The sequence below is a fragment of the Dermacentor variabilis genome, chromosome 7 (genome assembly GCF_050947875.1).
Source record: "Dermacentor variabilis isolate Ectoservices chromosome 7, ASM5094787v1, whole genome shotgun sequence".
NCBI lineage: Eukaryota > Metazoa > Arthropoda > Arachnida > Ixodida > Ixodidae > Dermacentor > Dermacentor variabilis.
In genome coordinates, this window is record NC_134574.1 from 27,005,263 (window position 1) to 27,018,688 (window position 13,426).

The window sequence follows — 13,426 nt, forward strand, 5'->3', positions numbered from 1 at the left end:
CCGATCGCAAGGATAGTGCAATACCGGGCCAACCAGCGGTGGAGGTGACGCCGGCGTTAAGCACTCCTCATACGTGGGCCGATCCCGAAGATATTGCGATGTCGGGTCGACGCGTGGCGGAAGTGAAGGAAGCATTAAACGTTCCCCATACGTAAGCCGATCGCAAGGATAGTGCAATACCGGGCCAACGCGCGGTGGAGGTAACGCAGACGTTAAGCACTCCCGATACGTGGGCCGATCCCGAAGATAGTGCCATGCCGGGCCGATGCGTGGCGGAAGTGAAGCAAGCACTAAACGCTTCCAATACGTAAGCCGATCGCAAGGATAGTGCAATACCGGGCCAACCCGCGGTGGAGGTAACGCAGACGTTAAGCACTCCCCATACGTGGGCCGATCCCGAAGATAGTGCGATGCCGGGCCGATGCGTGGCGGAAGTGAAGCAAGCACTAAACGCTTCCAATACGTAAGCCGATCGCAAGGATAGTGCAATACGGGGCCAACCCGCGGTGGAGGTAACGCAGACGTTAAGCACTCCCGATACGCGGGCCGATCCCGAAGATAGTGCGATGCCGGGCCGATGCGTGGCGGAAGTGAAGCAAGCACTAAACGCTTCCAATACGTAAGCCGATCGCAAGGATAGTGCAATACCGGGCCAATCCGCGGTGGAGGTAACGCAGACGTTAAGCACTCCCGATACGCGGGCCGATCCCGAAGATAGTGCGATGCCGGGCCGATGCGTGGCGGAAGTGAAGCAAGCACTAAACGCTTCTAATACGTAAGCCGATCGCAAGGATAGTGCAATACCGGGCCAACCCGCGGTGGAGGTAACGCAGACGTTAAGCACTCCCGATACGCGGGCCGATCCCGAAGATAGTGCGATGCCGGGCCGATGCGTGGCGGAAGTGAAGCAAGCACTAAACGCTTCCAATACGTAAGCCGATCGCAAGGATAGTGCAATACCGGGCCAACCCGCGGTGGAGGTAACGCAGAAATTAAGCACTCCCCATACGTGGGCCGATCCCGAAGATAGTGCGATGCCGGGCCGATGCGTGGCGGAAGTGAAGCAAGCACTAAACGCTTCCAATACGTAAGCCGATCGCAAGGATAGTGCAATACCGGGCGAACCCGCGGTGGAGGTAACGCATGCGTTAAGCACTCCCCATACGTGGGCCGATCCGGAAGGTAGTGCGATGCCGGGCCGATGCGTGGCGGAAGTGAAGCAAGCACTAGACGCTTCCAATACGTAAGCCGATCGCACGGATAGTGCAATACCGGGCCAACCCGCGGTGGAGGTAACGCATGCGTTAAGCACTCCCCATACGTGGGCCGATCCCGAAGATAGTGCCATGCCGGGCCGATGCGTGGCGGAAGTGAAGCAAGCACTAAACGCTTCCAATACGTAAGCCGATCGCAAGGATAGTGCAATACCGGGCCAACCCGCGGTGGAGGTAACGCAGACGTTAAGCACTCCCCATACGTGGGCCGATCCCGAAGATAGTGCGATGCCGGGCCGATGCGTGGCGGAAGTGAAGCAAGCACTAAACGCTTCCAATACGTAAGCCGATCGCAAGGATAGTGCAATACGGGGCCAACCCGCGGTGGAGGTAACGCAGACGTTAAGCACTCCCGATACGCGGGCCGACCCCGAAGATAGTGCGATGCCGGGCCGATGCGTGGCGGAAGTGAAGCAAGCACTAAACGTTTCCAATACGTAAGCCGATCGCAAGGATAGTGCAATACCGGGCCAACCCGCGGTGGAGGTAACGCAGAAATTAAGCACTCCCCATACGTGGGCCGATCCCGAAGATAGTGCGATGCCGGGCCGATGCGTGGCGGAAGTGAAGCAAGCACTAAACGCTTCCAATACGTAAGCCGATCGCAAGGATAGTGCAATACCGGGCGAACCCGCGGTGGAGGTAACGCATGCGTTAAGCACTCCCCATACGTGGGCCGATCCGGAAGGTAGTGCGATGCCGGGCCGATGCGTGGCGGAAGTGAAGCAAGCACTAGACGCTTCCAATACGTAAGCCGATCGCAAGGATAGTGCAATACCGGGCCAATCCGCGGTGGAGGTAACGCAGACGTTAAGCACTCCCCATACGTGGGCCGATCCCGAAGATAGTGCGATGCCGGGCCGATGCGTGGCGGAAGTGAAGCAAGCACTAAACGCTTCCAATACGTAAGCCGATCGCAAGGATAGTGCAATACCGGGCCAATCCGCGGTGGAGGTAACGCAGACGTTAAGCACTCCCGATACGTGGGCCGATCCCGAAGATAGTGCGATGCCGGGCCGATGCGTGGCGGAAGTGAAGCAAGCACTAAACGCTTCCAATACGTAAGCCGATCGCAAGGATAGTGCAATACCGGGCGAACCCGCGGTGGAGGTAACGCATGCGTTAAGCACTCCCCATACGTGGGCCGATCCGGAAGGTAGTGCGATGCCGGGCCGATGCGTGGCGGAAGTGAAGCAAGCACTAGACGCTTCCAATACGTAAGCCGATCGCAAGGATAGTGCAATACCGGGCCAATCCGCGGTGGAGGTAACGCAGACGTTAAGCACTCCCCATACGTGGGCCGATCCCGAAGATAGTGCGATGCCGGGCCGATGCGTGGCGGAAGTGAAGCAAGCACTAAACGCTTCCAATACGTAAGCCGATCGCAAGGATAGTGCAATACCGGGCCAATCCGCGGTGGAGGTAACGCAGACGTTAAGCACTGCCCATACGTGGGCCGATCCCGAAGATAGTGCGATGCCGGGCGGACGCGCGGCGGAGCTGCTGTTCGCCAATAAGGTGCCCACATACACAGTTTCGCTGGTCATCGTTCTTCAGAGAGTGGAAGAGCACTGAGCTGTATGTTTTTGTTATTCATCAAGAGATAAATAATGATCGTGCCAAATATATAAAAAAATGGGATTGCGAATTTGACAGATCGCCACAATATGCATATTTCAAAGCCGGGGCTAACAAATGATAGATTTAAGCAGAGATTTCTCTCAAATGATGATGAAAAGTGATACGAGTTACCCGATCTTGTAATAAGTTCACCGTTTCCTGAGACATTTTTAGAAATAGTTAAAGCGGAAAATTTCTAGTTACCCCTGCAGCACGCCATTACTCCTAAAGATTACTCTTCTATCCCTTTTTGTTGTGTTGTGTGCTGCTGCTTGACACACCTCCGAAAGAGTTCTGGAGTTTTTGCTAATCACCCGTATTATTGTTTCATATTAACAATATTTGGAGCTTCCTCGCTGCATTTTTCTTTAGCTTAAACAAACAGTAAAAAATGTTATTTTTTTTCACGAAGCGGTGTCTCCTAGGAACGTTGATCGGCGATCTTGAAAGGAAGGCGTGTGGCGAGAAGATACGCCGAAAATAAAATTGAATGGATATGCATTGGTCAATATATTTAGAGCGCAATAAATTGCATGGAAATGACAGAAATAGAACGAATACTGGAAAGCTTCGCCCGTATGTAGTCTAACTTACCTACAAAATATTTGTTAAAACCTAAACTTCCGCATACGTGCGAGGCCTGGATTCTAACTGACCCGTAGCAGGCATCACGATTACAGCACACACATGCGCAGCGATGTATCCTCCCACTTTTAGGATTACAGTGTGTGTGAGAGGGATAGCGGCAGTCCATTAGAAAAACAGCTCAACAGCGTACAGAAGACAGTAAGAAGGAATGGACGAAATTAATTATTTTTTTTATGTGCTCCGTCCACTGTCGCGCTGTTTTTATGGTATACGACTGCAAGGCAGGCTGCCGCTATAGACGCTGCAACGAAAGTTTTAAAAGTTCTAAGATGAAAATGAGTGAACTTATTGTGCCGTCCCCTAAAGCTTCTGCAACAGCCGATGGTGGCTGCGCAGGTGAGGAGCCTGTGGGTTAAGCCCCTATTGTGTTTCTCTGTTATTCCGCAGCACCCTCCACCCTCGAGTCGCATCATCCTTTTCTCAAGTCGCTGCACTCTCTCTCCCCGATAGTGAGAACAACCAGCAGTGGCCACGGAAGACAAAGGAAACTCTCGAATTTTCGGCCCCACAGTTTGCACTGTCGTGCAAGGCGGCAAACATTATGGTGGCGGATATCCACCTGCCCACGCCATGACGAGTTCCGTTCTTGGTGCCTTTTAGATTCACTTTATTTATTACTAGATGCACTTTATTTGAGGCCGTCAAGTAATACTGCCTTAGCAATTACATGGACACGCCAAGCAAAATTTCACCGTCGGCGTCCCCGTTAGTTTCCGTATAAGGTAAAATCCAAGTGCGATATGTTCGCGCCCCGTGAGCCGTACGCTGGGGTTAGAGGGTGAGTGAGAAGGATAGTGGCCTAATGCGCGCCGTCCTCTCGCGCACCCAATGTTGGACGTAACGGGATCAAGCCTGTGTTATGCGGGTCAGGTGAGCGCGCGCGCTTCCTTGTATAGCCTAGCCGTGGCTGGGCGTGGCTGTGCGTGCAGCTGAGTGGGTGTGCGTCCCGCGCGCCCTAATTGGGAGATAATCTGCGGTGGGTGCAAAGACTGGGTGAGCCGAAACGACTGGTCGCTTTCTCTGCGGTGTCTTCCCGCGTGCCTTGTATCGTCGCGTTAGTTTCGGATCCGCGTCGGAGGGAGATGCAGCACGAGGGACTCGTTTCTCGAGGATGGCCCTCTTCATCACGCCAGCGTTGCGACAGCGAGTGTGCGCGGTCAACTGAGATCTGCTCGTGTGTGCGTGTGCACGCCCTTGAGACCGTGCTTGCTAATTTAATGACTAAGCGAATGCTTACCCAAATTGACATGGCCGATACTACTACGAGCCGTGCTTTGGCCGAGTAGTTATCGATAGCAATTTGCTATGGCTATCGACACTTTCGGATGAAACATTTTTTTTTCGTGGTGATGGATGTCTACCATCACAGGCCACGACAATTTCTGTTACTGCGTGGCTCTTTAAATTCTTTTTGCACTGAACGGCCATTATTGTGGTCAATATTATGTCAACTTTTCAAGACCACGTCGACTTCCGGTTGTACAGGTGCCACCAATACTTATCCATACGACAAAATAGTTGTCGCTATCGATGCGTGGTGCCGGAGAGCTGGTTTACGAGTGATTGTTTTTGGCTGTTTCCCGTATGCTACACGTAATCGGTTTCGAAGGAATCAGGAAGGCGTTACGTAGATACCTGATTAACCATCGACCAACAGCTTAGCATAATAATTTTGGAGCCGTGTACGAACAAGTTTTCTCTTTTTAGTGCTGCAGGATAGAAGATGGTTCAATTCAAATCAAATCATATTTTATTCTCTAGCAAGTATCTGGATGGTCACCTGGGCTAAAAGCTGTACGAACAGCTTGACGAAGGCCCAGGAAACCATTACATGGCAGCAGCAGACAGAACGAAATAACAATAGCAGCACAGAAGTAGTCATCAAATCAAATCAAGTACAGCAATCAAGCACAGCATCAAATCAAGTACAGCAATAACACAGAAGTTTTCTTAAACGACATGTGAAGAAACACGGATTACATGTGCACAAAGTATATTCGCAGTTGTTTTCGACTAAGAAGGTTGTACCCTTATGTCCGGTATCTAGTCCTGTAATAGCCCAATAGGGCTGACAGTATCATTAACTCAATGAGGGTACTGAAATGAAGTGACATTGAATATGTAGGAGGCACAGTTTGCCTGCAACGCAATTTAAGTTTTTTTTTTCGCCACTGGATAAAACCGGCAATAACATGTCGCACATACACCGTGCGGCGTATTCGTGCGGCGTGGAGTGGCGTATTCTCCACCGCAGCTGCTTTTTGGCCAGGTGGTGCAGACCGCTCGGGCATCTCGCGACATTACATGGAAGGTGAATTCTCTGCTACTTGCAGTTCGTGCGAGTTTCGCGAGCCAGCAAAACCAGCGCAGCACTGCGCGATAACTACTGAAACGCGAAAGCGTGGGCGGCGCACAGCCGCGAGGAAACGAAGCCCGCGTCGTTGGCAAGGGTAATTTCAATGAGTTCTTTTCCCTAAACATGAAATAGAACTTGACACGTAGCATTTTATTTCGTCTTATAATACAATACAAACATGTTTTGTGCAATGAGTTGTTGAGTACTAGTAACATAATTTAACTGAGGAGTGCTTTCGTCATCGGGCAAGTACTTGAATTTCCCGGAGGAGTCTCTAATCATGTCCTCCATTTACTTCAATTTCTCGATTATTAAGGTGCTGTTCGCGATAATATTGACGCCTTAGAGATTCCCGAGCGCTAATCTATCACTCTAGCTTGACTTAATATTTGCCTTTAGTGTCCCTTTAACCAATATTTTTAGTTTGCTTCTGTTTTTGTGACCACGTAATTTTTTATTCCTTTTCAGGAGTGGAAAATGGGTCGAATAGTGAGTACTGCTTTTAATTGATTGATTTCGTAACTAAGTGTGACTACTGTGGGCGCGCTTTAAAGCCTTGTCTATTTCGCGTCAATTTATGAGCCCTTGCTAGACCATCGCGCTAGCAGACAAGCTGCCTCTGCGTACTGAGTAAGTTGCTAGGCCTCGGCAGCGAGTGATAAATGGTTGTCGCTCAAAGGCATAGATTACAGCGCCTCGTCCAGGACACCTCAAACCCGTAGGCAAGATGGAACGGCCTGAATTGTGTGGCTTCTTGGATGGCGATGCTGTACGAGAACGTAACGTACGGTAGGATCTGATGCCGTCTTTTGATCAAGGTCTAAACATTGAATAGGTAGCACGGCCGTGATTCCGAGTACGGTTAGTAGCTTCTCTGTGGATGACAGGCAGTTATTTTGCGATGGCAATATTTGCTCAACTCTAATACACCCCCAACAGCTGGGTCATAAAGGCTTACTCTATCGAAAATCACATACGCTGGGGCACAAAGTGAAAGATGATGTGCTCTATAAAAATTGGTCCAATTCAGAAGCCGTCCAACGTTAAAAAATATTCATCGCTATAACGTGTTGCCTTCGTCGAAACAATCGGCTTGTTCTCTTGGGTGACTGCGAAAAAACGGCCAAGTATATACGGCACAATTGGCTAGAACGGCCCTATAGGCAGCGCAATGGATTGGATTACACGCGCGTGCACAGGACTCTCACCAGGCCCCCTAGAAAGTTTTGGTGATACCCGATTATTTGTTGACATCCCCTCCAAAACTGAACAGAGAAACATAGACGCCTAGCCTGTTTGCATTAATCAAGGGATCTATGGATATTTATCAGTATAACATTTCGTCTATGTCTCCTTAATCTTTTCTGTCTTCCTTTAAACCTTTATATCTACCATATACAGCTACCTATGCCTGTAACGGATCTTGTCCTATCAATTACTTCATTGCTTATTTACGCCAGTACTATAAACGTCTCTTGGTTATCTCGACTGTGATCGTTTACTGCTTCCATCCGCTTTAAGCCCCAGCGCTTTTGGAACGCGGACAGTTCATAAGGGTCGCACTGGTTGAATATCTCCGTATTTCATTAAAATGTATTGTCTCCGGATTTTTGCTCCAGCAGACACATAGGCCTTATCCTGTCGCGAATATTTGCTCTAGTATGTTTTTGTCCTTAGGCAAGCAGCTCAGGCCTGTTGGGCCTGGCGGTCTTTCTGGACAAAGGAGGCACAGATGCGAGCTTGCATCTATGGAATGTTGTTGTTGTTGTTAAAAGCTTTATTCAAACAGAGGTGTTCGGGGCACGTAGGCCCCTGGGCCTCCGCACGACCGTACTCCACTTAAGTGTTTATGTTCCGTAGGTCCATAACACTGGAAGCCCGGCTGGTCGCGATGGTCTGCGTTGCCGGGTCCTCAGAGCGGAGCACGGTTTCCCAGTCCTCCCACGATGTCAGGTGCTCCAGGCCCCGCGGGGGAGGGTCCGCCGGGCAAAGCGAGAGGATGTGGATGGCGGATGCGAACGGTTTGGAACAGAGGGCACAGGCGGGGGTGGGGAAAGAGGGATGGTAATGGGATAAGGTGACAGGGGAGGGGAGTGTGTGGGTCTGGAGTAACCTCCAAAGTGTCGCATGTCTGTTGTCTAGGGATGGGTGGGGTGGGGGTAGATCTGACGTGCGGCTCTATAAGCCTGCGTCAGATCGCTGAAAGAGTGCATGCGCTCCTTCGTGAGTCCCGGATCGGAGGCCACCTGAGCCCGGTTAATAGAACCTCAGGCTAAAAGGTTGGCAGCCTCGTTTCCGGGATTCCCGGAGTGCGCAGGCACCCATATCAGCTCCACATGGCGGGGTGGAGGTGAAACGGGCGAGTACAGTATGCAAAAAGCAGGAACATGGACCCGGCCTCGTGCAAAATTTAGTATAGCTGTTTTTGAATCTGTTATTATGTATGTATTCCGTATGGGTGATGGAAATGGCAATCGCAGCTTCCTCTGCAGCTTCTGGGGAAGTGTGTGGGGGGAGGGGTAGTGTGATGAGCGGGGAGAAGGAGGAGTCCACCACGGCGGCAACCACTTGCTCTCCCATGCATGCGGCGCCCACCTATACGGCGTCCGGTTCGGGGCCGTAATAGCGATGGAGCGCCTTAGCTCGAGCTCGGCGGTGCTCCTCGTGGTGTTGTGGGTGCATGTTCCTCGGGAGCAGCTTAATAAGCAGCTCCCGGTGGATGTGGTGTGGGGTGGCGAGTAGTGTAGGGTCGTTGGCCGGTATCCGGATCCCGACGGAGTCCAGGATGTGCCGCCCAGTGGATGCTCGTGTCAGGCGAATGTATTGCACCTGTCGGTGGGCTTCTGCAAGTTCCCCGATAGTGTTGTGGAGGCCCAGGCCGAGTAGTCGGTCTGTGGGTGCGTTAATGGTAGATTTAGTGCTACTTTGTACGCCTTGCGTATTAAGGCATCTAGGGCATTAGTATCGTGTCGGCATAAGTGTAAATATGAGGTTGTGTAAAGCACACGGCGGAGGACGAAGGCATGGATGAGGCGACATAGGTCGCGCTCCTTCATGCCTCTGTGGTGGGCTGAAACCCGGCGAATGAGGTGTGAAATCGCACCTGCAATCTGCTTGAGTTTCTTCAGTGTGGTGGTGTTTTTACCATCACTATGAATATGGAGTCCCAGTATGCAGAAGGTTTCAACCTACGGCACTGACGTCCGTCCAGCTCGATCGTGATGAGGGAGCATGGGGAGCAGCGATTACGAGGTCTGATGAGTAGTTGTTCGGCTTTTTCTGGGGAGCAAGAAAGACCGATACTCGCAGCCTAATTTTGGGTCAGGGTGGCTGCAGACTGGAGAATGCCCTCTATGCCGCCGTCACTGCCATGGGTAGTCCACAGCGTGATGTCGTTGGCATAGAGGGTGTGCTTGAGATGGGGTATGTTTGCCAATTGTCGGGCCAGGGGGATTAGGGTGATATTAAACACAAAGTGGGACAGAACGGACGCTTGCGATGTGCCAACACTCTGTAAAGTAAAAGAGAGGGAGGTGAGTGGACCAAAGTGTATCTGAGCCGTGCGGTCGGTCAGGAATGCTTGAATGTAGGTCTACGTACGTGCACCTACATTCAGTGGCGAGAGGGCAGTCATGATCGCTTGGTGTTCTACGTGATCAAAGGCTTTGGAGAGGTCCAGAGCCAAGACTGCCTTTGTGTGACCTGGGATAAGGGGGTCGAAAATGTCGTGCGTAAGTTGTAGCATGGCATCCTTCGGGGATAAATGGGCACGGATGCCCACCATGCTGTGAGGGTAAAGGTCGTTTTCCGCCATGTGTTGTGTGAGTCTCGATAATACTATATGCTCGAAAAGCTTTCCGAGGCATGAGGTTAGCGAGATCGGGCGAAGGTTTTGGAGTGTTAGTGGTTTGTTGGGTTTGGGTATGAAAATGACCCTCGCATGACGCCAGGACTGGGGGAGGGTGCCCTCTCTCCAACACTGGTTGAAGTAGTCCGTAATTTGTGTGATGGATTGATCATCCAGATTACGAAGCATGGATTTGGTTACCTGGTTGGCGCCAGGTGCGGAGCTGGTACGGAGAGTCAGGAAGGCCGCACCGTCCGTGTCGAGTGTGGGGTTGGGCTGCCCTGTATAGGACGGCAAGCGAGTCGGTGTGCCTGGGGAGGTGTAGGTTTTTTGAAGTGTGTTTATATTGTAACGACGTGGGATCGACGAGTATGCGTAGCAGCACCGCCAAGAAGCGCACTTTATCAGTCATCCAAGGGAACAACAACAACGCCTTCTTCGTTTTTCCCCGCTTCACCTAAAAACCCGCGCTACTTCAGCGTCGTCCCCACTGGCGCATACCCGCTGAATTATGGCCAAATATAGTTGCGTCAATATGGCTGTCAGGGTTGTCTATGTGTGCGGGGATGAGTCTTGTTACATGGTGTTGTGTTGCTGTTTTTGTCTGCGTCGGATCTATAAGGTGGCGGAGGAGTTGCCAGGCCCGCTTGGTAGACAGGTTCCCAGCAATGCCGTCGCATATCTGGCCCCAGTTGGACCGACAGAGCTCCTCAGAATGTTGTTGGATTTGGGTTTGCAGCGCGGCCAGCCGCTTTTTAAGTGTCCTGTTTAGCTTATTCCTCTTCCACCGTTCTAGGAGGCTGTGATAGGCCTCCCAGAGGTGGGCCAGTCGGGTGTCTAATGTAGGGGTTTCTGTAGGGGTTTCAATGTTTTTTGTGTTGCATTGGACGTCATCCTGGAGTGATTTCGCCCAGGTGTCGATATCGGAAATAGGGGTGTCAGAGTGGGCCGCCCGAGTGGTGCGGAGAGAGTCCCTGTTTGTGAGTTTGTGTGTCATGTAAGTGTGACGAGGTTGTTTGTATGGGACAGTGACCTGTATAATGTAATGATCTGCCTAGTGTGTATTGTGTTCTGGTCCAGGTGACGCCTCGGAGTGGGTAAGCAGCAGGTCCGTGCTGGTGTCCATACTGACGCTATTTCCGATCCGAGGGGGCGTCAGGAAGTTGTGTACGGTGAGGTGGAGGTTCTGGAGGAGCAGCCAGAGCCTGCGACCTCGGTGTGTTGTTTTGTATCGGCAGTCTGTATGTTGACTGTTGAAGTCTCCGCCGACTAACAGGGGATGCTTTCCTGCCAGCCGGTGCACTGATCGAAGTAGGGACTCTAGAGACGCCATCGGGTGTGATGTGAGGTGATAAATGTTGACATTAAATATGGATGGTAACGTGTGTTTATGGCGTATGATTTCAGTGATCACGCAGGGCGTCTATGAAGCGATACGGTGCTCCCTGTGAGTGATGCCACGGTGTAATAGTGTGGACGCCCTGGGTTTGTCTGTGGCGTCTTAATGTACCGAGGTGTAGCTGGGAAGTGTTGCGCAATTTGCAGCGCCTTGGAGTAAAAGTATTTGGGGCTGAGGAGTGAATGTGGGAAGTAAAGGCTGCAGAGGTGCATGCTTGCCCCGGAAGCCACGGCAATTCCAAGTTAGAGTTTGTAGGTTATTATTTTCCCTCGCCGCCATACTGGAGCGTGGCGGGGCGGAGAGGGGGGTTAGTTGCGAAGTGTACTTTCCTTGAGATTGACGAGTTTGAGGGCGGTCTCTTGGCACGTGGTGGCGATGGTGCACATGTTGTTTGTGGGATGTACTCGGATCTGGATGTCTTGATGGCCTTGTAGCTGCCCTGCTTGCATGATTGTGGCGAGTAGCGAGCGCGGTGGGATGTCGAGAAGCGCGAGCCCTCCCTGCGATCTGTAGACAATTTTGTAAGCGTCGGCAGGCAACGGCGCGAGTTGGCGACCTTTGAACACTGCTGCTGTCGCAGCGCGCAGCTGTTCTTGGCGAGGCTGGAACGCGGGCGGCGATGGTGTCATGGCGCTTGCGTTCTGTGGCGTCCTCATGCTGGATTCTGGACATGCGGGAGACGATTTGGAGGCTCCGGTCGTGTTCCGACGGGACGCGTGCATAGACAGGACATGCTTCCAGTCCCGGGGGTTGTATTCGGACGGGTTCAAGTCCTCTGCAGACACTGTGACCTGCATGCTGGAGTCTGGGAAGTGGCCGCGCGAGGCCTAGTGCGGCAACTGCGCCGCTGCCAGAAAGGAAGGCTGACGGCTCAGCCGGAGAGCGTCGGATCTCCAAAAATGTGGGGTCCTGGGAAGCTCTCACCTTGCTGCGTTGATTGAGGTAGGCAGTGGAGTTCCAAGGCGGGTTCGCTGACCGCTGAAGAGTTCTGTGCGCGGAGCCGATGCGGAGCGCGTCTTGCCTGGTTATTCTTCTTCCTTCCACCCCACCGGACTCTGCCTCAGGTGTCCAACCGTCGACCCACCCTCGACGCAACGAAGATGCAATTTCATGCGAAACCGGGGTCGACGCTGTTCCCTCCAAGTCATCATCATAAGATCTTTGCAGGTTGCACATGACAGATGACCCATCAGTGTTTGTTGTCCGAAAACTCGTCTTATTTGTCAGCTCTGGGTCGTCGAACAAATACACGACACATAATCACCGTCAATTAGCTTCAGGTGACGCTGGTTTCGTCGCCAGCTCTGGTGTAAAAAGACGATAAGCTTGAATGGCTTCTATGGAATGCCATTCAAGCTTATCGTCTTTTGACACCGATCGGGAGGCACGCAAATGGGCCATGTCATCAGCAAATCTGGAGTCCGCTCCGATCCACAGAAGACAGCCGCCATCGCAATGTTGCAGCAGCCCATCGACAAGACGACAATGCGTAGATTCCTTGGCACGTGTGCCTACTACAGGTGCTTTGTCAAGGACTTTTTGCGCATCGCTGAGCCGCTGACACATCTAACAAAATGTGACGTCGAGTTCAAATGGGAAAAGCCGCAGGCCGACGCATTTCAACAACTCAAACGACGCATGCAGTCGCCGCCCGTACTTGCGCACTTCGACGAGCTCGCCGATACCGAAATGCTCACCGACGCCAGTAGCCTAGGCCTCGGTGCCGTCCTAGTCCAGAGGATAGACGCACTTGAACTGGTGATAGCTTACGCTAGCCAGTCGCTGTCAACAGCGGAAGGCAATTATTCTACGACAGAAAAGGAATGCCTCGCTATCGTTTAGGCTGCAGCAAAATTTCGCCCTTACCTATATGGCAGGCCATTCAAGGTCGCCAGCGGCCACCACGCGTTGTGTTCGCTAGCGAATTTAGAGGATCCTTCAGGACCGTGGGCGCAGTGGAGCCTCAAACTACAAGTATACGACGTCACTGTCACCTACAAGTCCGGAGGAAGACACACTGATGCCGATTGCCTGTCACGCGCCCCCATTGACCCGCCACCGCAAGATGACGAGTATGACGACCCTTTCCTTAGAATAATAAGCGCGGAAGATTTCGCTTAACAGCAACGAGCAGACCCGGAGCTAAAACGCCTCGTCGAGTATTTGGAAGGACAGACCAAGGTTGTTCCTGGGGCATTTAAGCGAAGAACTTCTCACCAGTCCGCGCCAACTACTTTCTTGCTGTTCCTTCAGCGCTGCGTCCAGAAGTAAAGCACGCCCTG

General features: G+C 52.1%; 1 protein-coding gene across 6 annotated transcripts in view; it reads left to right on the forward strand.

Moving 5' to 3' along the window:
* The window catches only part of LOC142587383 (uncharacterized), a 209,680-nt gene that overhangs the window by 27,530 nt on the left and 168,724 nt on the right, over positions 1-13,426 (forward strand). For all 6 annotated transcript variants that reach the window (XR_012829508.1, XM_075698339.1, XM_075698341.1 and 3 more), the window contains exon 3: positions 6,367-6,387. Coding sequence is in view for 5 of the 6 variants with exons in the window: in XM_075698339.1 (XP_075554454.1) it covers positions 6,367-6,387 (21 nt within the window). In the remaining variant the exon portion in view is untranslated. The remainder of the gene's footprint in view (positions 1-6,366; positions 6,388-13,426) is intronic.